The 26,103-nt window shown below is 40.7% G+C and overlaps 1 protein-coding gene across 1 annotated transcript in view; it reads left to right on the forward strand.

Moving 5' to 3' along the window:
• LOC135205599 (uncharacterized) overlaps positions 1-26,103 on the forward strand; it is a 349,446-nt gene that overhangs the window by 160,940 nt on the left and 162,403 nt on the right. The window contains exon 7 of the mRNA XM_064236373.1: positions 865-1,047. Coding sequence (XP_064092443.1) covers positions 865-1,047 — 183 coding nt within the window. The remainder of the gene's footprint in view (positions 1-864; positions 1,048-26,103) is intronic.

Raw genomic sequence — 26,103 nt, forward strand, 5'->3', positions numbered from 1 at the left:
CTCCAACATGGTTTAATGACGCTACTATGCTTAACTTTAGGCTACTTTTAAAGAAACACCAGAAACAAATGTCTCTCAACAGTTTTGCTGTGCGACAGGGGTCCAGTAACTCTCAAGCCAGTCCTAGTGCTAATAAAAAACAAAGTGGGGAAGTAACCTCAGATAGTGCCAGTAAAAAACGAAGAGATGTAACCTCAGATAGGTCCTTGATACCTGAAGTTCTTCTGGAGGGAGATTCCTCTTCCAAACAATAACCTCTCCACCTTCCCATCCCCTCTTCTCCGTCTTCCATAGGCTAATGAGTGTTTTCCATAAAGGTAAGAGTGATGTCAAATGTTCATTTATTAATTTCATCAGTCATTTATATTTATTTCTCATTGTTTTCTTTATGTAAAACTGTTTATTTCTTATAAAATGTATTTTTTTTGTTAACATTTTTGGGGATCTGTAACACATTAATTGTATTGACATTATTCCTTATGGAAATTATTGTTGCAGTTTTTTGTCCTTTTTGGATTTTATGAGGGGTTCTGGAACGGATTATGTACGAAAACCAAGGTTTCACTGTAATTTTATATGTACAGATCTTAGCAATGAGATAAAGAAATGAACTGAACTGATATGCTATTTCAGAAATCCCTATCCTTGAACTGTGTTTGTTAGGGCTATTGAAGGAGTATGGGTCACAGTCAGTGTCTTGCCTGCTGAATAAAGAGGATAGTTTAGCAAGAATAACCTTAAGAAGGATATTCTATAATTGTAGTATTTTGGGTACCATTTAAGGTAATCTAAAACTAAACTGACTTCACAAGGGATATTTTTTTATTTTGATTATATATTTAATTAAACTATTGCCTGTTTCAGATGGTGGAACCATAATGATATCAACAACCATAGGCCTTTTGAAGTTGCTTAGTAGGAAGGAACAAGCTTACACACTAGCTCAAGTAAAAGCCTTGATTATAGATGATGGCTTGAAGGTTTTAACTGCTCTAATGAATTCGAATCCAATGGATGAAAATCTTAGTGGCCTATTATCCAAGCCAGGTAGGTACTGCTGTCTATGGTTTACTCAATATGACACTGGACTTGTAAGGTTTGGATATTTTTTGTAAGACTTCAACATATATTTGCAGGTTGCCAGTGATTCATTTACATTTAAATGAAATTTAAATTGGTGCAGAGTATGGGTGTTCATTGTTATTTCCTTGGGTAATTTTAAACAAGTCATTAAACTATTTAAAACTATTTTATAGAAATTAAAGCTTCCTCATTTTTCTTGGCTTTTCAGGAAGATTTGGATCTTTCAGTATGATATGTAATTGAGTTAGTCTCAGTTTGTTACTTCTGGAAATGGAAGTTTGTCTGAATTTATTACAGACCGACAACTGAACATGTGAAAGGAAATTCTGAGTTCAGATCAACATTAGCTGAAACATGAGTTAACTTTCAAATTAAGTGGAGGTTCAGCCAGTGCTCTTTGTAAATAAGCTATGTACATAGTTCTTGGAGTTATTGCCTCTCTAATTAGTGATTTTAGGTGTGTTCTTATCTGCTTAAAACATGGCCAGTAGTAATTTCATTGTTTCTGCATTCCAATGAATTGCATACAGGCAGTCCCCGGTTATCGGGAGCAGGTGGGGGTTCCGTTCTGAGGGTTTGATGATAAGTGAAAATCGCAGCTAACCGAGAATATGGCACCAATAACTGGAATTTGGTGCAGGTAACCGCAGCACCTCTGTTAGGTATGTATCAGCACTGAACCGGAATTTGGCACATTTCAGTGCTGAAAATTGCCAATTTTTGGCAATTTTCACTACTAGATAAGCCCCCATAAAACCTTATTGCTGATAACTGGGGACTGCCTGTATAAGGGAACAAGAAGTGTATTTTTACTAACGTCATACAAGTTATAATTTCTCAAGAAATTTTGTATAAGTTATATTATAATTTCTTAAGAAAGCACATGGTAGGTAACTTTCCCCTTGTGAAAAATTGTCCGTTTTCATGGACTGCAGCTGCATAACCAAGTTTTCTTTTGATATTTTATATACAAAACATTTCCAGCTTGTAGCAGAATGTTAGTTACCGGTGTTGATAGCAGATATACTTGCGTATTGGGAGTTGATTTAGTAATTAGTTAATCTAGTAATGTGACTTTACACAAGAAAGGCATGGTATGTTACTGTGGTTTTATTTTTTATGAGACTGAAGACAATTGAAATGTTCATTAACAAAAAAAACTCTCAATTTAATACATGATAATTGTATAATAATGATGATACGCATGAAGAGAGGTGATTATAAAAATGGATCTCCCAACTGCAAGCATAGCCGAGTTTAATGTGGAAAAGGTAGTCATAGCACTGGAGCTCTTTGCTAAAGTTGACAAAGACCAGTTTGCTTATTACCCTTGTATGTGAAGTGCTTCATCATCATTTAACATTTTTATGTCAAATTTTCCCTTTGTGGGCTTAAACATGAAATAAGCTTTCTTCGCCCTCTTCTGTTTTGTGCACTTTCCTTCTAAATTCCTATCTGACTTAGGTCCTTAAATGTGACCTTTATCTATATTTTCCTTGGCTTATTACAGGTCTTTATCTTATTACTTTAATTTCTACTTTATTGACTAACGGTTGCTCATTATGTCCAAACAATTTCAGTCTGTAAGAAATTTTATGTATGTTTTCCATTTCATTGCAACTTCTCATTTGAAATATGATTTTCCCACTGTACTTTGACTATGGAGTTAGAATTATAATTAGAGTCATATCCTTGTCAATCCCCTTCATTTTTCCATTTTCTTTGTTAGTTCCCATGGATAGAGTAGTACATAAAGTATGCATGCATCATAATTTTATACAATTATATACCAATATGCCAGCAATATCTTTCCACTTCATTAGGGCTCTTTCTATTTTTTCCTTCCCACTCAATACCTGCTTCACAGACTAGGGTCTCCAAGGTAACAAAAGTACTCTACCCCTCTTTATACTTGCCTTTCCACCACCATCTCTTCTTTCTTCCACATTAGCTCTGGCATCTCAGTCACTGGAAATCATATAAGGCAGTCCCCGGGTTACGACGGGTTTGGCTTATGATGTTCCGAGGTTAAGGCGCTTTTCAATTATATTCATCAGAAATTATTTCCAGGGTTACAATGAATTTCCCAGGGTTATAACGCCTACAACGCTGATATGGCAGAAAAAATTGACCAAAAATGCAAAATAATCAATATTTGAAGTTTTTTATGAAAAATGCAATAAAAGTGCATTTTACATAGTTTTGAATGCACCCAAAGCATTAAAAGTAAGGTTTTCTTAGGATTTTTGGCGATGTTCCGGCTTACAACGTGTCTCAAGAACGGAACCCCCGTCGTAACCCGGGGACTGCCTGTATACCTATCATGGATATTTTTTAATTTTCAGCATCTCTTGTGACACCATATGTTACGTTTGAGGCTTACATGTCCCAGAATTTCCAAATACAGTAGGGCCTCGATAATCACGGGGGATAGGGCCCAGAACCCCCCGTGATAAGTAAATACCCGTGTTATCCTGATACCACCCCTAAAAATTGCTTTAAACTGCCTACTTTAATAATTAACCCACCCAAGACCACTATTTCAATGTTTATAACTGCCTACTTTAGTTCAAGCACCAAATATGTCTTCAACTATCACCTTAAACTAAATTCAAGACAGTTTCAAAGTTATTCTTTCCTATCTTCAATTTCCCCTTCATCAGATCAGCAAACAAAAGTATACAGGCAGTCCCCGGGTTACGACGGGGGTTCCGTTCTTGAGACGCGTCGTAATCCGAAAATCGTCGTAAGCCGGAACGACGCTTGGAAATATGTCTTAAACTAATAAAAAGTTATAAAAACCTTACTTGTAATCCTTTGGTTACACTACATGTCGTTTCCTGTAGTTTTATGTACAACCTGGAGTTATTTTCATAAAAGAATGCTGGTTCTTGAAGGTAAAAACTATTGTAATCCTCTGGTGACACTACATTCTTGAAGTTTTATGTACAACCTGGAGTGATTTCGCAAAATCTTGAGGGCTACAAGAACAGCTGATTACTATTTACGTATCATATAGACTAATTAAAGTAAATGTATCTTTAAATAGGCTTATATATTAGTATCAACAAAACATTTCCTGCCATGAGTCAGAGGCCGTTTAATGAAACGAACACTTCTCTGTCCTATCTGTTCAGAAAATAAACGTTACGTCAATCCCCGAGACCATTGTTGCCAAAGCGTCTCTCTCTCTCTCTCTCGTCCTCTCGTCTCTCTCTCTCTCTCTCTCTCTCTCTCTCTCTCTCTCTCTCTCTCTCTCTCTCTCTCTCTGATCAAATTACATTGGAAACTTGACATACGATTGCCCTAATATACGAATGTTTTGAGATATAACAGAAAATTTGCGAAAATACAAGCTTTGATATACAACGAAATATTTGAGATACGATTTTGCGATGAGTGTTAGTTTGTATAGGCGACCGATAAATGGCGTTCAGTCTGTTTGTTTGTTGGTGCTGCATGTTAACACGTCGTTGTTTAGTTCGTTGTATTTGCGCCTATTTTTCGTGTTATTTTGTCTATTTTATTATTAACCATGGGTCTCAAAGCTAAAGACAAAGCAGGTGATAAGAAAAAACCCAAGAAAATGATTTCGATGGAAGCAAAACATGAAATTATAGCAAAGCATGAACGTGGCGTTCGTATCGTCGATTTGGCAAACGAGTATGGTCGAAATCCTTCTACAATATCCACGATCATCAAGCAGAAGGAAGCTATAAAAACCCCCGAGACCATTGTTGCCAAAGCGTCTCTCTCTCTCTCTCTCCCCCTCTCTCTCTCTCTCTCTCTCTCTCTCTCTCTCTCTCTCTCTCTCTCTCTCTCTCTCTCTCTCTCTCTCTGATCAAATTACGTACTGGATAATGTCTCTCTTTGGATACTTCGATTTTGCCAAATATTGAGGGCTACAAGAACAGTTGATTACTATTTACGTATCATATAGACTAATTAAAGTAAACGTATCTTTAAATAGGCTTATATTATTAGTATCAACAAAACATTTACTGGCATGAGTCAGAGGCCGTTTAACGAAACGAACACTTCTCTGTCCTTAACTCGGAGCGTCGGAAGACGCTCTCTCTCTCTCTCTCTCTCTCTCTCTCTCTCTCTCTCTCTCTCTCTCTCTCTCTCTCTCTCTCTCTCTCTCTCTGATCAAATTACTGGATAATGTCTCTCTTTGGATACTTGAATTTGCGTTGTAATCTAACCAGAAACTTCGTTTTGTTATTATTACTGGAAACAAGCAATGATTTTTTCATTATTTGCGCTTTTGGACTGTTATATGTAAACTAGTATGTATTCATTCACTCGGAAACTAGTTCCGCATATGAGGCGTCACTAAAAAACATAGAAAAATACAACATAAAAAGTGTCGAAAATCATCATAATCTCAAAATTTTTGTTGTAATCTAACCAAACTTATTTTTATTATATACTGTGCTAAACTATAAAGGATTTTTATCATAGTATGCGTTTTTTAAAAGCGTCGTTAACTCGGAGCGTCGGAAGCGTCAGCGTCGTAACCTCGGAACAAGCGTCGTAACCCAGGACGGATTTTTCCATTGAATATTTAAGAAAAAGCGTCGTAAACTCGGAACGTCGTAAGCCGGAACCGTCGTAACCCGGGGACCGCCTGTATTACCTAACAATTCCTTTCCATTTTCATGATTTGGCTGCTGCACCAAACTAAAAGTACATAGTATATCTATTTTGTGAATGAACATATTTATGATAAAAAAAACATGATTTACTGTAAAGATTACAGCACCCAACTATAATATTAATGTATAAACAGCAAAATACCGCAATAAAAATCTAGTTTTGTCTTTTGTTTACGTTTAGAATCAGCTGATGGACGTTTATTACCGAAAGAATTATTTTGGAAAACAATTTAGTTGCCGAAAGAAACTAATTTATTAATGGAATTATCATTATCATTAACTTTGTACATAATAGTTTATGGTATTATGATTCAGTAATTCATATTTATTGAGAGAGAGAGAGAGAGAGAGAGAGGAGAGAGAGACGAGAGAGAGCGAGAGAGATAGAGAGAAGGAGAGAGAGAGATAGAGAGAGAGAGAGAGAGAGAGAAGAGAGAGAGGCAGCTTGGATGAGAGTAACTGTTGAATAGCTTGAGAGACCAGCTTAGGACGAGCGTACTGATACTAGCTTAGCTCGAGAAATACATAATGTTATCTGCATTTGAAATATTTTTATGGTGATAAGAAATGAAACATGGATAGTGATAAGATATTCTCTTGTATACTGTTATAATGTGATAATCATTGAGTCAACTATAAAAGTTGTATTGAAACTGTTTCGTAAATCACAGAAAGAATAAAAGACCTTTTTGATCTTTTCTTAGATAATAAATAGATCGTATATAGTTTTTTCTGCAAGTGATAAAAGAAAAAAGAGAGAGAGAGAAGAAGATGAGAGAGAGAGAGAGAAGGATAAGCTTGGGGGAGAGTAAAAACTGTTGAAATAGCTTGGAGAGACCAGCTTTAGGACGAGCGTACTTGTTATTAGTTATAGGCTCGAGAAATACATAATGAATTTGTATTTGAAATATTTATGGTGATAAGAAATGAAACATGCGATGGGGGGGGTTAGTGATAAGATAAATTCTTATTTTTTGATATACTGTTATAATGTGATAATCATTGAGTCAACTATAAAAAAGTTGTATTGAAGCAGTTTCGTAAATTCACGAAAGAATAAAAGACTTTTTGTTCTTTTTTACGATAATAATAGATCAGTATATAGTGTTTCTGCAAAGATGATTAAAAGAAAGAAAGAAAAGCAAAGAAAGAGAAGGAGGAGAGAGAGAGAGGTGAGAGAGACGAGATGGGAGGAGAGAGAGAGAGAGAGGAGAGAGAGAGAGAGAGAAGCTTGGGATGAGAGTAACTGTTGAATAGCTTGAGAGACCAGCTTAGGACGAGCGTACTGTTACTAGTTTAGCTCGAGAAATACATAATGAAATTTGTATTTGAAATATTTTTATGGTGATAAGAAATGAAACATGGATAGTGATAAGATATTCTCTTGTATACTGTTATAATGTGATAATCATTGAGTCAACTATAAAAGTTGTATTGAAGCAGTTTCGTAAATCACAGAAAGAATAAAAGACCTTTTTGTTCTTTTATTACGATAATAATAGATCAGTATTAAAGTTTTTTCTGCAAGTGATAAAAGAGAGAGAGAGAGAGGAGAGAGAGAGAGAGAGAGAAATTTGCTATTTACATTCATAGTATTTGAACATTTGTAAATGAGTGTATCCTAAAAATCATTTAGTTATGAAAAGAAGAAGAAAACACAGTAATTAGTGAATCTTGCTCTATGATAAAATTCGCGATTTTGTTAATTTTCCGGGATATACGTAGTATTTGGGCTCCACAAAAAAGTAAGTGATTTATGACAGAATTTAGAGGATACTTACGTAAAAATACATCGGTAGTTTGTTGAACGGTGTAACCACTATCATATTGTGTACGGAGACTAGGTTTGGTGACGTCACGGTGGTCATACGTATTTTTTTCGTGAATGAATATACGTTTATGATTAAAAAAATAGTTACTGTACTGCTTAGAGTACCATACTGTAATATTAATGTAATCACATCAAACTAAAGTAATCGTTGCTTGCTGTAAAAATATAAAGTGTATTTTTGTCTTTTGAAAAATGCATTCCCCAAGGAATTATTCCTTTAAGAAGCTTTTTATTATGAAGATATGCCAATAATATATAAGATATGCGTTTTATTATGAATATAATTATGACAATAATACATAAGGTAAAATGGTTTTATTACGTTTAAGCTTTGCCGCCGATCGCAAACAACAATACGATAATCTATGACAATTATCGTTTGTATGACTGCCGTGTTTGATTACGTTATACCTAAACAATAAAGAAGTTCGAATTGAAAATTAATGTTTTCCTAAATGTTATTACTACTGTAATTACAATAATACTATTAACGTTTCTAAAAGGTTAAGAATGACAAAGGTGCTGTTAAGTGTAACTCAATGTTTACATTTCTGCTGGCCGCTCAACTACAAGTTTGTCAATTATGTGGGATTATTCCATGAATAGGCTACATATTATGAAGGCATGCCAATAATATATAAGGTGAGAATGGTTTTATTACCTTTAATGTCAGTTAATGTTTAATATCATAATGTGAATCTGTTCATGCATTTGTTGGTTATCGGAACCGGACGAGGCTTATATACCAGGGATTCATACCAGTGATAGGTATAGACTGAGAAGTGGTCCAAGGAAAACCCGTGATTAACTGAATCCGTGATTGCTGATCCGTGACTAAGCGAGGCCCCACTGTATGACCATTTTCCTGACTACATGTTTCTGTTTCCTTTCCAGTCACCATAGGCTTTGTTTTGATTGTGTTACTTTTCAATCCTCTGTACTCTACATTCCAGTTTTGTACATGAACTTCCCTGCCAGATATATACTTAGCTATAGTCTCCGACGTTCCGACAGAATTTCAAATCTCGCGGCACACGCGACAGGTAGGTCAGGTGGTCTACCTTACCCGCCGCTGGGTGGCGGGCGTATGAACCAATCTATCTCTCCAGCCAGATTTTTTTCTGTCGCTGAAGCGATAACAACTGTTGTCGTTTCATTCCGATATATTCTTCTTTTCTCGCTTGCCTGGAGATTGATTTGGACATTTTGGTGACGTATTCGCTCTATTTTGGCTTGGCATACGCTGATTGTGGACCGTTATTGACTTTGCGCTGGATTTTCCTGTAGAATGTCTGATTTTGATTCTGTTTCCAAAACTCCGGTTTTGTTTAGAGTATGTTTGACCGATGGATGTAAGGTGAGGTTACCGAAAGCTGCGGTTGACCCTCACACTTTCTGTGTTAAATGTAGGGGGAATGAATGTTCGTTTAGTAACCCGTGTCAAGAGTGTGAGGTTTTGAACGAAGATGAATATAAGGCTCTTTCTTCTTATATTAGGAAACTTGAAAGGGATAGGGTACATAAAGCTTCTTCAAGGAGTTCGAGCAGGTCGAGAATGAGTGAGAATGAAACTAACATTAATGTAGTTTTAGAACCTTCCTCCCAGGTCTCAGCTCCCGCTCCCCGCACCGAAGCCGTAGATCGTCTTCGAGGCGGCGGCCTCCCAAAAGCTTCCTGTGTTCTAAGGAAGACAAGAATCTTCGTACTGATCAAGGTAAGAGTGTCAGTGATGATAAGTGCAGTGTACCCAGTGAAGTGGAGGGTGCGTCTGACCGGCTCCTTAGTGCCTCCAGGCCTAGACCTCTTCCAGACTCCCAGTTCCAGTGGAGGAGGAAAGTCGAAAGCCACAGGAGGGCTAGGGAGAGCCCCCACCGGTCAGGCGTCCCCTCGGCAGATCCTGAAGTTCGCTCCCAGGCTGCCTTGGATCGTAAGAAGAAGGATATTCTTCGTCAGTGTTTTTCGTCATCCTCTTCTCCTTCGCCGAAGCGTGGTTGGAGCTCTAAGGAGGCGTCACGCCCGTTGAAGAGGGCTGCGGAGGCTCCCTTCAGTACGTTAGCGTCCAGCCCAGAAGACTTTTCTGATGTAGCTTCCTTGCAAGCAAAGAAGCCTAGGAGATCCAGTGATCGCCCTCCTTCTCCCGCTCCTCGCGCTGAGCTTGCTTCGGAAGAAGATCCTGGGGACTCTCCTTCTCGAGTGCTAGCGGGCCTACAAGCTCAGATCACAGCCTTGGCGGACTCCTTGGCATCGAGATCGCGTAGAAGGAAGGATTTGTCTCTCCCTATCAAGAGATCGAGGCGCGTTTCGTCGGAAGAGCGCTCTCCTTGTAATCGGCGATCTCCTTCTTTTGAGGATACTTCTACACATCGTAACATTTCACGAAAGGAACACCACTCCCGCTCGGAGGTGTCGAGACGCCATTCGTCGGATAGGCGCTCCTTGGACTATCAAGATATTTCCCCAGATCGGATTCCTGCCTCGGGTAGACGCTCAGCCCCTTCTGTTTCTCCTTCTTCTAGAGTTCGTGCAAGAAGAGAGAGTCGCTCAGGTCATAGAAGACTTATTTCGTCGTCTCCGTCTCATCTTTCTTCTCCTCGCCTTCTCAGAGAACCTAGGGAATGCCCTTCTGAAAGTAGGCGCACTTCTCCTTCCGACTACTGTCGTCGGGCGTCGGATAACGTGACTGGTAGGCGCTCATCGCATGGAGTTCGCTCCTCCCCTGTAAGACATCAAGAGTCTAGTAGGAGCCCTGCTCCTGGTAAGCGTCCTTCTTTTAGTAGCTGTTCTCCCGGAGAAAGACGCCTTGATCCTCGTTTGCTTCGTTCTCCTAGTAGGCGCTCTTCGTTCTCGAGACTCCCTACTCCTGATCGGTCTCCTCTTGCTAGAAGTCAAGAACGCCTCAAGCGCCCTGCTTCTGTTAGGCGCTCGGAGCCTTACAGACGTTCTCCCCTTGGTAAGGACCAAGATCTCGTCGAACGCCCTGTTCCGTTTAAGCGCTCGGAGCATAGCAGCCGCTCTCCGCTTCGTAGGCATCAAGAGCCTCTCAAGCGCCCTGCTCCTGATAGGCGCCCTATTTTTAGCAACGTTTCGCCGCTTGGTAGGCGCCAGGATTCCCCTAAGCGCCCTGTGACAGATAGGCGCTCGGCGCCTAGTAGCCGCTCTCCTCACGATCGGCGCCAGGATTTTAGTAGGCGCTCTCCCTCTCGTAGTTTCCCTAGGGATAGACGTGGTCTTTCTAGGGAAAGGAGTCCTTCCTCTTTTGCTGTTAAGAGTTTGTCTTCGTTTAGGAAGGAATGCGAGATTAGACAAGAATTTTCGGATAAGCGTCCTTCTTTTACGACTCGTCGTTCTCCTGTACGCCTCTCTACTTTGGAATCTTCTCCTCATTCAAGACGTTTGTCTCCTTCATCGCACTGTACCCCAGCTAGGAAATCATCTAAGGATTCTCATAAGGATCCTCATCCTCGTACTCCTCTTCAAGAAGACCAGGAAGCCTCTGAGGAAGAAACTAATACATCGGCAACAGTTTCTTCGTACAAGAAGCTCACAGAGCTTCTCCTTCAGGAGTTCGGAGAGTCTTTGAGCCCTACTGCTCCTCCTTCTCCACAGCGAAAGCAACGAAAGGATCTTCGTGTGTGAGAATGAAACTGACTCTTTCTATGAAGAAAGCGCTCAAGAGTTTCGGTTCATGGATGCGTACTAAAGAAGAAGCGGGGAAAACTATGTTTGCCTTCCCTCCGTCGAAGCTTTCAGGACGGACAGGATTTTGGTATGAGACAGGAGAACCCTTGGGACTGGGCCTTCCGTCTTCAGCTGACGCAGATTTTTCGGCACTAGTAGACGCCACTAGAAGATCAGCTTTGAATTCGGCCAAAACTACGTGGGCAATGAATGAAATAGATCACATTCTAAAAGGCATTTTTTAGAGTCTTGGAAGTTTCAACTTTCTCGATTGGTCCCTCGGAGTCCTAGCCAAGAAAACTCAAGGACCGGACACGTTTTCTCCGGAGGATTTGAATTGTGTCTTATCCTGTATGGATAAATCGGTGAGGGATGGGGCCAGCGAAATAGCTTCACTGTTTGGAGCAGGGGTCTTGAAGAAAAGATCAGTATTTTGCTCATTTTTAACAAGTCTGTCTCACATGCTCAGAGATCGTCTTTGCTTTTTGCCCCTCTCTCTACGCAGCTGTTTCCTAAACACCTGGTTCAAGACATTTCGAAGGCTCTCTCTGCCAAAGCTATGCAGGACCTTCTAGCGCAGTCTGCAAGGAAGCCGCGCCCTACCTTCCAGACTAAGACGAAGAAAGCTAAGCCGACCTCTCAGGAACCCTTTCGAGGGGCTTCTACCTCTAGATCCTCTTCGTTCAGAGGTCGGAAACCAAATAGAAGAGGGAGGACTTACGAAGTCAATCAAACCTCCCAAGTAAGACTCAAGTCCTTCAGACAACTGTAGGCGCCAGGCTTTTACAGTTTGCAGAAGTCTCCGGGCCCAGAAAGACGCAGATGCCTGGACCCTGTCAATTTTGAGGAAGGGCTATCTCATCCCGTTCTCTTCGAGGCCTCCCTTGACGAATACCCCGAGGGAGTTGACGGCCAGATACAGGGACCCCATCATGAATCAAGCCCTCCGACTAGCGGTAGATCAGATGCTGGAAAAGGAGGCGATCGAACTAGTGGCAGATCATCTTTCGGCAGGCTTTTACAACCGCCTGTTCCTAGTTCCGAAATCCTCAGGGGGATGGAGGCCGGTGTTGGACGTAAGCGCCCTGAACTTCTTCGTCGAAAAGAAGAAGTTCACGATGGAGACCACTGCCTCGGTGTTAGCAGCACTCTGTCCAGGGGACTGGATGGTGTCCTTGGACTTACAGGACGCTTAATTATTCCCACGTACCAATCCATCCTTCCTCGAGGAAGTTTCTAAGATTCATGATGGGGGGAAGAATCTTCCAATTCAGGGCCCTGTGTTTTGGCCTCTCCACGGCCCCCCAAGTCTTTGCGGCCATCATGAGGAATGTGGCACAATGGCTTCACCTAGAAGGGGTGAGGATTTCGCTCTATCTCGACGATTGGCTTATAAGAGCCAATTCCAGAGATCGTTGTCTGAAGGACATGAAGAAAACCCTGGATTTGACTTATTCCTTAGGACTTCTGGTCAATCTGCAGAAGTCAAGTCTGATTCCCGCTCAAGAGTGCGTTTATCTGGGGATCCAGATGAACTCTCTGAGTTTTCGGGCTTTTCCATCACAGGAGAGGATAGCCCGGGGACTCGAAAAAGTAACAACCTTCTTAGGGAAAGAAGTATGCATAGTGAGGGAGTGGATGAGTCTGCTGGGGACGCTCTCCTCACTGGAGCAATTTTTTCCCCTAGGAAGGTTGCACCTGAGACCGCTCCAATTCTTTCTTCATCGGAATTGGAGTCGTCCTTCTCAGGATTTGAAGTTCTCCCTGTCAATTTCTCATCAAATCAAGAAGGAGTTAGCATGGTGGGCGGATCCCAACAAGTTCTCGCAGGGACTGCCTCTTCAATCCCAGAACCCCAGCCTGGTGTTGTTCTCCGATGCGTCGGAAACAGGGTGGGGGGCGACTCTGGGAACCAAGGAGGTGTCAGGAACCTGGGTGGGGACCAGTCTTCCTGGCACATCAACAGGAAAGAACTAATAGCCATGTGGCTTGCTCTGAAGGAGTTCGAGTCAGATGTGACAGGAGCAGTTGTGCAAATAAACTCGGACAACACCACGGCTCTGGCATACATCAAGAAACAGGGGGGGACGCATTCCTTCTCTCTGTACGAAATAACAAGAGATCTTCTTCTGTGGACAGAAGAAAGGGGGATAAAACTTCTCACCAGATTCGTACAGGGAGAAAGGAATGTAAGGGCAGATCTCCTCAGCAGGAAAGATCAGGTCCTTCCCACAGAGTGGACTCTGCACCAAGATGTTTGCCAGAGCCTTTGGAAGTTGTGGGGCAGGCCTCTCTTAGACCTGTTTGCAACTTCAAAGAACAAAAGACTGGATCTGTATTGCTCGCCCATCTCGGATCCAGGAGCAATAGGGATAGACGCTCTCCTACTCGATTGGAAAGGACTCGATGTATACGCATTTCCCCCTTCAAGATTCTGGGGTTGACTTTAAAAAAGTTCGCAGAGTCAGATTCCGCGAGGATGACTTTGATAGCTCCCTTTTGGCCAGCACAAGATTGGTTCACAGAGGTGCTGGAATGGCTAGTGGATTTTCCAAGATCGCTTCCTCTAAGGAGCGATCTACTCAGACAGCCCCACTTCGACAGGTACCACAAAAAACCTCCCCGCTCTCAGTCTGACTGGCTTCAGACTGTCCAGAAACTGGTCAGAGCGAAAGGCTTTTCGTCAGCAGCTGCTAAGGCAATCGCTAGAGCGAGGAGGTCTTCCACCTTACGAGTGTACCAGTCGAAGTGGGATGTCTTCAGAAGATGGTGCAAGAGGAATAACGTTTCCTCTTCCAGTACCTCTGTGAATCAAATTGCAGACTTCTTTTTATTCTTAAGACAAGAATGTGGCTTAGTCGTTTCGACAATTAAAGGCTATCGTAGTATGTTGGCGAATGTTCTTTCAGGCACAGGGGCCTCAACTTATCGGAAGATAAGGACCTACAGGACCTTATTAGGTCTTTTGATACAACGAAAATGCAGTCTCCTAAGACACCTAGCTGGAATTTGGATGTAGTCCTTCAATTCCTTGGGTCCTCTAGGTTTGAACCCCCTAATTCAGCCTCATTCAGAGACCTTACCAGGAAGACTCTGTTTTTGTTTTTGATGGCTCTAGCTTCCGCCAGAAGAGTGAGTGAGCTTCAGGCGATTGATGGTAATGTGGGTTTTAAGGAGGACTCTCTCATTTGCTCTTTCCTTCCTGGTTTTCTTGCAAAGAACGAGAACCCATCAAGTCCATGGCCCAAGAACTTCGAGATTCGTGGGTTATCTTCTTTGGTAGGAGAAGAACCCGAGAGAACTCTTTGCCCAGTGAGAATGGTGAAATACTACCTTAGAAGAAAAGAGCAACTGAAAGCCAACCGAGAGGTCCTGTGGTGTTCAGTAAAAGAGCCTACTCGTCCATTGTCGAAGAACGCATTGTCCTTCTTCTTGAGAAGCCTCATCAAAGAAGCACACGGATCCTGCAGAGAAGAACATCTTAGGCTTCTTAAAGTGAAAGCACACGAAGTAAGAGCCATAGCAACTTCTCTTGCTTTCAACAAGAATATGTCCGTGCGAAATCTGATGGAGACAACATTCTGGAGATGTCAGTCAGTGTTCGCGAACCACTACTTACGTGATGTGAGAATCACTTACGAAAAATGCTTCGCCTTGGGCCCGTACGTATCTGCAGATTCAGTGCTGGGGCAGGGAGCTGGAACTCATCCTGTTTAGTAGTATAAATTTTTTCCCCTTGTATTTGTTGTTGTTGGTTGCCTTAAAGAGGATGCATGAAGGCATCTCTTTAGGTCGTAATACTAATCTTTAGTAGTTTGGTTAGGTGGTCTGATGAGTGTGGCTCCTTGCAGTAGTAGTGGTTAGGACCTGTTAAGATAGGGACGAACTCCCTTTAACAGGATCCGACTTGGATTCTACCACACAAAGGGATCATATATCCCAGTGGTAGATCCGAGAGTCTTTCAGCATCAGGTCACGTCCTAGCTGTAGCTCTCCAGGCAACGCAGACTCAGAGACAGTATCAATGAAGTCTTCTGCCTGAACAGGTAAGAACCAAGGTTATTTATATCCTACAACATCAGTTGTTTCTTATCTCTCCTTATTACTTTAGCTGTCTCTTACCCTCCACCAAGGGTACCAATCAGCTAAGTATATATCTGGCAGGGAAGTTCATGTACAAAAATGATATTGTTAAACTACAATAAAGTTTTGTACATACTTACCTGGCAGATATATACGTCTAATGGCCCACCCAGCCTCCCCTCAGGAGACAGGTGAAAGAAAAAAAATCTGGCTGGAGAGATAGATTGGTTCATACGCCCGCCACCCAGCGGCGGTAGTAGGAGACCACCTGACCTACCTGTCGCGTGTGCCGCGAGATTTGAAATTCTGTCGGAACGTCGGAGACTATAGCTAAGTATATATCTGCCAGGTAAGTATGTACAAAACTTTATTGTAGTTTAACAATATCATTTTTCATTCTCTGACATTTCTGTAATCTGCTGTTAACAACTTAACACTAGGCCATTTGTGCATAGCAGTTCCCAGGGCTTCTGAATATACCCAAAAATTATGAGTATGACTACAAAGATACATACTGTTATAATCAATTGAGAGATTTTTTAGAAAGTTTTTTGCATTCATTCATGGCAGTAACTGCTTTGTTACTGTTCAGACAACATTTAGTCCTCTGAATATTTTCAGTTATAAGCAGAACTTTGTAGATGTGAAAAGATATGATTCGGATGCAATGTTGTTGATTTGTATAACAAGATGTGTTCAGCCTTTGCATGTTGCAGCAAAAAAGGTAAGAGTTGGTTCTGTTTGCACTCCTGATCATCTGTTTTATTTATATTATCTCAATGGTTGGATAATTAAAAGTTTCTATGATAAATGGTATTAAAGGATGGAAAACCAAGGATATGGGTTTTATAATTCACAAAATTGTATTTTGAAACAGTTTTTGTCCCAACAAACCTCTTACTTATACTGTATCCCCCATTTTGTGGTTGAATTAATTTTGGACACATCAGCAAATAAGAACAGCTGTAAACATCAGCTTCATGCTTGCATTCATGGATTTTCAAGCCCTCGGCAGCCAAATGCCACATTTCTTACATTTCACAAGCCTTTAGCAGCTCTCCACTGGAGTTCTGTAGTTTGCAGTTGCATTTTTAATTCCTTGCTTTTCCACAGTTGAGAATAAAATATTTCTGTTTTGTTTTCTAAAGGTTTTTCTACAGCAGTGGAGGATTTCCACAGCAATTGGTAGACTTGCCTTCATTGGTGTTAGTTCCATTGCAGCAAGAAAAATTATTACTTCCTTTAAGATTTCTGAAGAGTAGCACTGCAATTATTATTATTATTATTATTATTATTATTATTATTATTATTATTATTATTATTATTATTATTATTATTATTATTATTATTATTATTATTATCATGCTATTCGACTGGGTGGTTTTGTAGTGTGGGGCACTGAGGTGCATCCTGCCTCCCTAGGTATCCATAACTTTTCTTACTATGTGTGCTGTTTCTAGGAGCATACTTTTCTCCATGAGTCCTGGAGCTACTTCAGCATCTGATTTTTCCAGGTTCCTTTTCAGGGAACTTGGGATCGTACCTAGTGTCCCCATGATTATGGGTACTACAATTTCCACTGGCATATCACATATCCTTTTTATTTCTGTTTTCAGGTCTTGGTACTTATAAATTGTTTCTCTTTTTTTCTCATCTACTCTGGTATCCCATGGTATTGTGACATCGATGGGTGATATTCTCTTCTTAGTTTTGTCAATCAGTTTCATGCATCACCCTATCTGTTTTGATACCATAGTCCCAGAGGATCTTTGCCTGATCATTTTCTATCACCCCCTCAGATTGGTGTTCTTACCACTTATTACTGCAAGGTAGCTGTTTTTTCTTGCACTCGCTCCATTACTACTGAATCATGCCTCTATTTGTACTGGTTCTGTGTAAGTGCCAGACATTCTCTTGCTTTGTAGTTTATGGTCTTGTTTTTCACATTGCAATTCCTGCATATGTGCAAGATGTTATTTCCATATATCATTCTTTGGATATATTTGGTTCTTAGGGCCTGATCTTGTGCCACTGTTAGCATTCCTTCTATTTCCTTGAGTTCTCCCCTCTGCAGCTATTGCCATGTCTCATCACTGGCCAGTTATTTAGTCTCTCTCATCTACTATCAGTGCATTCATTCACTTAGCCATTTTTCTATTCTGTTTGTCAATCTCCTGTCTATGTATATTTCTGGATTTTCATCTACTTATCAGTCTTTCTTCCCTTGCACTCCTTAGTCATTTTCACTGGTTTTCAGATATTGCCCAGTGCTCTGCTCTCGATTTTGACACAGTCCTTTTTGCTTAGTACAGTGGGTCATCCCTTAGTCATGGATCAGTAGTCGTTGTATCAGTTAGCCACAGGTTTTTCCTTAGACCACTTCTCAGTCTATATCGTGGGTATGAATCACAGCATCGGTGATTTGTTTGTGTTGTGTAATGATGATTATCGATAGGCTAAGCCTCGGCCGTGGTCCAATAACCATTGACATGAATGAAAAGATTCACGCTATAAAAACTGACCATGAAGGTAATAAAATCATTTTCACCTTATATATTATTGGCATATTCTTCATAATAAATAACCTATTCAAGGAGTAATTTCATATCAATGAAATCAACCTTTAACGCGGAATGGCAGGCGAACAAAATGTAAAAGTCCAGTTATACGGTTGCATTCACAGCGATGTTTATTGTTCGGCAACCTTTCAGAAATTTTAATAGTAATGTAATTGCGATAGTAATAACATTGAGGATAATACATATTAATGTTTAATTAAACATTCATTATCATATAGGTGTACAAATGATAATTGTCCTATGTGTTTTTAGTAATATTGTTCTTTGCTATTGGTGACAAAGCAAAACGTAATAAAACCATTTTTTACCTTATATGTTATTGGCATATCTTCTTAATAAAAAGCCTATCTTATATATTAGTACAGACAGTCCCCAGGTTACGACGGGGGTTCCGTTCTTGAGACGTGTTGTAACCCGAAAATCGTCGTAAGCTGGAACATCATCAAAATTCTTAAGAAAACATTACTTTTAATACTTTGGGTGCATTAAGGGGACCCTCCGCTGTGGTGGATGACATGTCAACTTGAAAAAATAAAAAATTGAGTTATTATTTGTATCTATGCAGAAACATGCCATGCATGCTTACCAGAAGTTTCATCCAATTATTTTTACAAATAATGAAGATATAGCGGTTTATAAATGATGACGTCATTGTAACTGCGTTGTCTGTATGACTGAGTTTGACAGGATCGTTTTTGCGTGGTTATTTTTGCATATATACAGCGATTTTTTCAGATTTTTTTGAAATTCTCATACATCTGGTAGCAATGAAAGGTAGTGTGAGAGCGAGCTACTCAGAGCGGTTATTTATAGGCCAGCCGCGAGACTCAGAGAATGACTCAGTTACGCCAGAGACGTCAAAGTACAGGCAGTCCCCGGGTTACGACGGTGTCGGCTTACGACGTTCCGAGGTTACGACGCTTGTCAATAGACGTTATTTCCAGGGTTACGACGCATGTTCCAGGGTTATGATGCCTACAACGCTCATCTGGGAGATGAAATATGACACCAAAAATGCAAAATAATCAATATTTGAAGGTTTTTTTTTATGAAAAATGCCATAAGAATGCAGTTTACATAGTTTTCAATGTACCCAAAGCATTAAAAGTTACGACGATTTTCGGCTTACGACGCGTCTCAAGAACGGAACCCCCGTCGTAACCCGGGGACCGCCTGTAGTTGCACGCACTTACGCTCTTGCGTTTGGTTACTAGCTATTTACGTTGTTTTTATAACTTCTTAGTGAACTTATAGCAATGCTGAAGTTACCTAAGATCAAGAAGGCTACTCAGCAACTAAGGCTAGCAAAATTAGCGAAGGCCAGGAGTGTGCTGAAAGAAAAACACGAAAATTCGTTGTTATCAGCTCCCTCATTGTCTCATGTCACGCCGTCAGCATCATTGTCAGCATCATTGTCTCGTGTCACGCTTAGGGTATTAAAACCACTTTTAGGGGGAGGACCAGGATCCTTGATGTAGAAATCAACAATAAAAGTATAAATAAAGTAATTATAATAATGCTGTTTTGACTTTTATAAGAAAGCAAAAATTTACATAGCAAATCTTTGGGAGCTCATAACTCAAAAACATACTTATTCGCATGTTGGTAGCCATCACTCGGTTATTTATTATCCAATTTTAGAGAGAAAGATATCATTGGAAAGAGGAATAAAAATCCCATAATTCCTTGTGAGCCAATTTTTTCTTTCTTTCTTTCTTTTTTTTAAGATTTTTTTGAGTGTTTAACAAAAAAAAATCCCATAAAAAAAATAAAAAATAAAAATTCTGTTCTCACAGTTTCGTATATAGTAGTTTTTATGGTATGATTTTCAATACAACTGATGTCATATTAGCGGAGAAATCGCTACCTAAATTTTTTTTTGAAATTATAATTTTTGCTAATAAAACTAAAAGTTTATGCTCAAATGACTTGAAATTTTTGTATGATGAAGGTATTATATATATCTAAAACATATATGGAAATTATGTATTTTATATAATAAAAAAAAATACTCAACATAGCGGACTGTCCCCTAAAAAACTATGTAAACTGCATTCTTATTGCATTTTTCATAAAAAAACCTTCAAATATTGATTATTTTGTTTTTTTGGTTTCATATTTCTTGTGCCAGATCAGCATTGTAGGCGTCATAACCCTGGAACATGCTTCATAACCCTGGAAATAATTTCTGATGAATATAATTGAGAAGCGCCTTAACCTCGGAACGTCGTAAGCCGAACCCTGTCGTAACCCGGGGACTGCCTGTATTGGCATATCTTCCTTATAAAAAGCATATTCAAATTTCAAGGAATAATTCTTTAGGGAAAGCTTTTTTCAAAAGACAAAAATACACTTGACAATTTTACAGTATGTATTGATTATTTTATTGTGATATGATTACATTGGAAATTACAGTATGGTACTGTAATCAGTACAGTAACTAATTTTTTATCATAAATGCATATTCATTCACGAAATAAGAAGAAAAATATGTACTATCACCATGACGTCACCTTACTTTTTTTTTTTTTTTTTTTTTTTTTTTTTTTTTTTGTGGAGCTTATCTCCAAGTAGTATATAGCAGAAAATTAACTAAATAGGAAATTGTTTCATAGAGCAAGATTCACTTATTAAAACATTTTCATTTTATTTTCATGACTAAATATATTTTTATGATAAAAATGACTTACTAATTTTCAAATACTGCCGTTGGGCTCAGAAAAAAAGGACCACATCCAAATGGCAAAACTGTCTCACAGCTTCCATCATCGAAAACAGGTAAAGGGGAACCTCAGCTCTTACTCAATCCCATCTACCAAACTGCAATGAAAAAAAAGATAAGACCAACATTAATAAAAAAATCTTAAAAAACTACAGTTTAAAAATGGCCTAACCTAATCAGCCTAATAACTAACAAAATAATATAAAGAAAAAATCAAATATTCACAGAAAAACAACATTTTTATACTACCACAATGTCAACAGACGGGGAAAGGTAGTGTTTCACCAACTCCACTCGTTGACAGTAGAGAGACATCAGTGAACTATCAACAACTCAGTGGAGCTTGTAGCATGATACATTCTGGGCAAGAGGAATGTAGTGGCCGACAAACTAAGCAGACAGAATCAAATCCTTGGCACAGAATGGTCTCTACATCAGGACATTGTGAACAGCTATTTCTTCTTTGGGGAAACCCCATGTTAGATCTTTTTGCAACCCATTCCAACAGAAAGCTAGAGGCCTACATGTCAGTAGTTCCGGATCCTCTGGCATTAGCAGAGGATGCCCATCAACATCATTCGGGCAATCTTGATGTTTACGCCTTCCCTCCATTTTGCCTGATCCATCAAGTCCTGAACAGGATAATGAGCTCTTGAAATCTCGGGATGACCTTAGTAGCTCCTCTGTGGCCTCAAGGAGAGTGGTTCCCAGACCTTCTTTATCTGCTTTCAGAGGTATCAAGGGAAATTCCTCCATGGCATCACTTTTGCCAACCTCATGTGGAAAGGTCCCACCATTCAATAGGGTCCCTGTCTCTTCATGGCTGGAGACTATCAAGTCTCTCATGCAAGCAAGAGGATTTTTTAGCATAGCAATGGGTCACATGTTAGGCTATCTTAAGGAAGTCTTCATCAACAGTTTTATGTGTGCAAGTGGGCAGTCTACTGTGATTGGTTTCATCGAAGGGGTTTTTCTCCACTTGGACTTCTTCGTCTTTCTTAGAGCTGAGAAAGGCCTGTCCGTTTTCGACTGTTGAAGGATACAGAGCTGCATTAGGGTTAGTTTTACAGCTAAAGGGCATAGACATTACTTCGTCCAGGGAGATTTCTATTGTTTAGGAGTTTTGAGCAATCCTGTTCACCAAAAGAGCTCAAACCTCCAACTTGGGATCTGTCCCTTATCCTTAGAATTCTCACTCGAGCTCCATTCGAGCACTGACATCAGTCATCAGACAGGAATCTGACTCTGAAAACAGTTTCCCTGTTGACTGTAGTATCTTCAAAAATGGTTGGAGAACTCCGTGGCCTGAGTTATGATGTAAAACACACTAGGGGTTTGGGGGATTGTAGCCTTCGAGTTTGTCCCAGAATTCGTAGCCAAAACTCAGAATCCCTCGGTGCATGATGACAGATTTGCCTTATTCTCAATTCCCTCAATGCATGACTTTGTGGACGGTGACCTGCAGGAACTATGGCTTTGTCCCATCAGGGCTCTTCGCTGCTATCTAAAAAGGACTCGTCACCTTAGACCTAGGTGTCGAAGACTTTTTGTCAGTATGGGTCGTGTCAGAAAGGAAGTTTCCAAGAACCCAATTTCCTTTTGGCTACATGGTGTGATTACTCATGCATATTCCTCACTCCCTAGTTCTATTATGGAGACAGTACACCCTTGGGTGCATGACATCATAGGCTTAAGTTCCTCTCTGACTTTTAAGAACATGTCTGTTCATAGAATTTTGAACGCTGACTCTTGACTATGTCAAACTATGTTCACTTCTTTTAATTTGAAGGATAATCCAGCCCCTGACAGGGCAATTTGTATCTTACTTAAGATGTTTGTGTAGAAGAGAGAATGAGTAAGTTGGCTGGTCTCTGTCTTTCCCTTTGTTCCTTTCGTCTTCCTTTTGGCAGGTCGTAGAATAGACACATCATATGCTGGAACTGGTCTGATACAGGTGAGTCTGGTAGTTATACTGGTGATAGTTATTTGCTGTGTTCCTATACAATAGACAAATCTACTTCTCTGTAGCATATACTCCTCCCTCAAGCAAGGGAGCGGGAAGTGTTAACAAATCATTATGGCTTGAAAGGTTTGTTACTGGAACAGACAAAATTTCTTATCTGCAATGAATATGGCCATACTAAATTGTACTGAATCCAGCAGGAGGAGTTTTTAGGTATTTGTCTACCTATTCTCTCACTGGCTATGACCCCTCCTTTAGAAATTGTTCTTCTAAGAAGGATGGTTGGGCTGGCTAAACCCCCAGCCAGTTCAGGGTACTTCTACCTCCCTGCAAATATAAGTCTATCCTATTGTTTATTAAGACTGAAGGTTTGTTCCGCATATGAACAAATGGCAAATTGTTATTCAATTTGCATTTTTCATAGCTTTCAAACCTGAGGTCTTAATGTTCCACTGCCCTCCTCTAGCCACCCTTCTTGTGTACTGGGCTGGAAGAAAGACATGCATCACGAGGTCCCAAGCTTGGTTGGTGATGAGCTTCCACCTCGTAGACGTATGGGTTGCCAGGTGCCACAGATTCCTCGCTTTACAATCTTTGATTGTATTTAACCGGTTTCTAGCTGGGGCTAGAAGATAATCCTATTGTTAAGACCTCAGGTTTGTAAGCTATGTAAAATGCAAAATTGCTAAAAAATTTGCCATATTGAAATAAGGAATTAGAATATTTTTATTAAAGTGTTAAATGATGTTGAGTTGGTTCTTGACTTTCATATGTAGACATAAGAAAACACTTTGATTATCATGGTAGCATTGGTGAATAGGGAAAACCTGGATGTAATGTGAGCACAGCTTGTGATAATTACTGATATAAATGCTCATACTAGACAGAACATGTTAGGAACTGGGAAGTTAGGAGAACTGGTTGTACAGTTATTGTATAAAGTTAACCTTTACAGGCCAGACTAAAATATATACTGTACTATCAAGAACGCCCTTGACTGGGCAAACTTTATTGTTGGCTAGTTAAAAAAAAATCAATGGAAAGAGGAAGTTTCATACATTCAACTTCCTTGGCAGATATATACTTAGCTATAGACTCCGTCGTCCCCGACAGAAATTCAAATTTCGCGGCACTCGCTACAGGTAGGTCAGGTGATCTACCGCCCTGCCCTGGGTGGCAGGACTAGGAACCATTCCCGTTTTCTATCAGATTTTCTCTGTCGCCGGTGGTGTCAACATTGTTGTTACTACCTCCTGACTGGAATTCTTTTTTCAACGCTTTTGATCTTCTTTCGACCGATTTTTGGTGACATACTTGGATCGTTGTTTGGCATTCGCTATCGTGGAATTGTTTTTGGACTTAGCTTTGGATTTTTCTTGAATATGTCTGACTCAAGTGTTGGTTTCAGAGTGTGTGTGAAGGAAGGCTGCAAGGTGAGGATTCCAAAGGCTTCGGTAGATCCTCACACTGTATGCCGACGATGTAGAGTTGTTGAGTGTTCTTTAGATAACACATGTAATGAGTGTGAAAGGTTGAATGCTGAGGAATGGAAGACTCTAACTTCTTACTTGAAGAAGTTAGAGAGGGATAGAGAGAGGAAAGCGGCTTATAAAAGCCTAAGTAGACCTAGATCTAACGAACCCTTGTCTAGTTCTGTAGCTTCTTCTGCTCGTTATTATTCTCCATCTTTATCAGGCCGATCACAGGTTGCTAATCCTACTGATTTGGCTTCTGAAATTGCAGACCTCAAGGCTTTCCTTCAAAAAATAGAAAAAATGGCGGCATTAGAAGGTAAGCAAAGTGAAGGTGATATTTCCAGTGATGTAAGTGTCCCCAGTGTAGTGGAGGGAGCGTCTGGTCGGCTCTGCGACACTCCCAGGCCTAGACCTCTTCCAAGCTCCCTGGCCCAGAGGAGAAGGAAAGTCGAAAGCTGTACGGAGGTTGTGGAGAATCCCCACCGATCAGGCGTCCCTTCGGCAGAATCTGTCACATCTCAGACTGCCAGGGATCGCTACAGAAAAAGCGTCCTACGTGAGTGCTTTTCTTCATCGGGATCTCCCTCACCGAAGCGAGGGTGGAAGGATACGAATCTTTCCCGTCCATTAAAGAGGAACTGGAAAGAGCCTGAATTTAACTCTATCCCCGAGCGCTTTTCCGAAGAAGAAGCGCCTTCGGTCATCAAGAGAGCTAGACAGGAGTTAACTCCCTTTGCTGTAAGGGAGCCTTAAGCGCCTTCCAGATCTCCCTCTCCTGCTTTTGAAGAAGAAAGGGAGTCTTCAACCAAGAAGATTTTGATGAACCTGCAAGAACAGCTAGCGTCTTTGGTAGGAGTCCTTTCCAAGGAGCCTCCTCGTAGAAAGGACGACAAGCTTCCTGTCAAAAGATCAAGACACCGATCTCCTGTCAGGTGCAACGAGCCTTCCAGGGAAGTTGTTGCACAGGCGGCCATCTCTGGGGAGGAGCGAAGCACTAGGCAGGCGAGAGGTAGAAGAGGAAGAAGCGCCTGCCAGGTGCCAGACAACACCTGAGAGTGAGGATTATGATGACAATGAAGTTCTCACAGGAGGGACGAGCCAGCCAGGCGCAAAGCGCCTGATTATATCCGAGATTATTCCAGGCGCCAAACGCCAACCAGGCGCCAGCTAAAATGGAAGATACAAACAAGTGTGAGGCGCCAGCCAGGCGCCAGGCGCCTACTATACGCAAAGAGCTTGATAGGCGCCAGGCGCCAATTAGTCAAGATTTGCCTATGAGCGGGCGTAGGGAGACAATATCTCTTAGTCCCTCACCTGTTAGAAGTTCTTCATCGACGGAAAGGAAAAAGTCCAAGGAAGAGACAGGCGAAAGAAGGGAGCATTCTCCTTCCGATCCTCTCGACTTAGAGGACATATCGGAAGATGAGGTGATTAACAAAGAAGGACTGTCGAACTATAAAGTTCTTACTTCTCTCCTTCTGGAAGAATATGGAGATTCTTTGACTCCAGCTGCTCCTCCTTCTCTGCGCTCTCTATTTTCGAGTACTAAATCTCTCAAGTCTTCATCCTTCCTTAAGATGAGACCGGCCATATCGATGAAGAGGGCCCTGCAGTCTCTAGATTCCTGGATTAAAACTAAAAAGGAACTGGGGAGGACGGTCTTTTGTATGCCTCCGGCCTATGGTATGAGACTGGAGAGAATATGGGATTGTCTCTGCCTACTTCGGCTGAATCAGACTTCTCGAGTCTCGTAGACTCCTCGAGAAGGCACGCTTTGAACTTGGCCCGAGCAACATGGGGCCTTTCGGAAATGGACCATCTCCTCAAGGGGCTTTTTCACGTCTTGGAGATTTTTAATTTCCTGGATTGGTCCCTTGGGGTTTTGGCCAAAAAGACCCATGAAGCGGAAGGCCTAAACCCAGAAGCTTTGCATAGCATACTTACATGCATTGACAAAGCAGTTCAGGATGGTTCGGCAGAGGTCTCCTCCCTCTTTGGTGCGGGGATGTTAAAGAAGAGGGCAGTTTATAG

The sequence above is a fragment of the Macrobrachium nipponense genome, chromosome 24 (assembly GCF_015104395.2).
Source record: "Macrobrachium nipponense isolate FS-2020 chromosome 24, ASM1510439v2, whole genome shotgun sequence".
NCBI lineage: Eukaryota > Metazoa > Arthropoda > Malacostraca > Decapoda > Palaemonidae > Macrobrachium > Macrobrachium nipponense.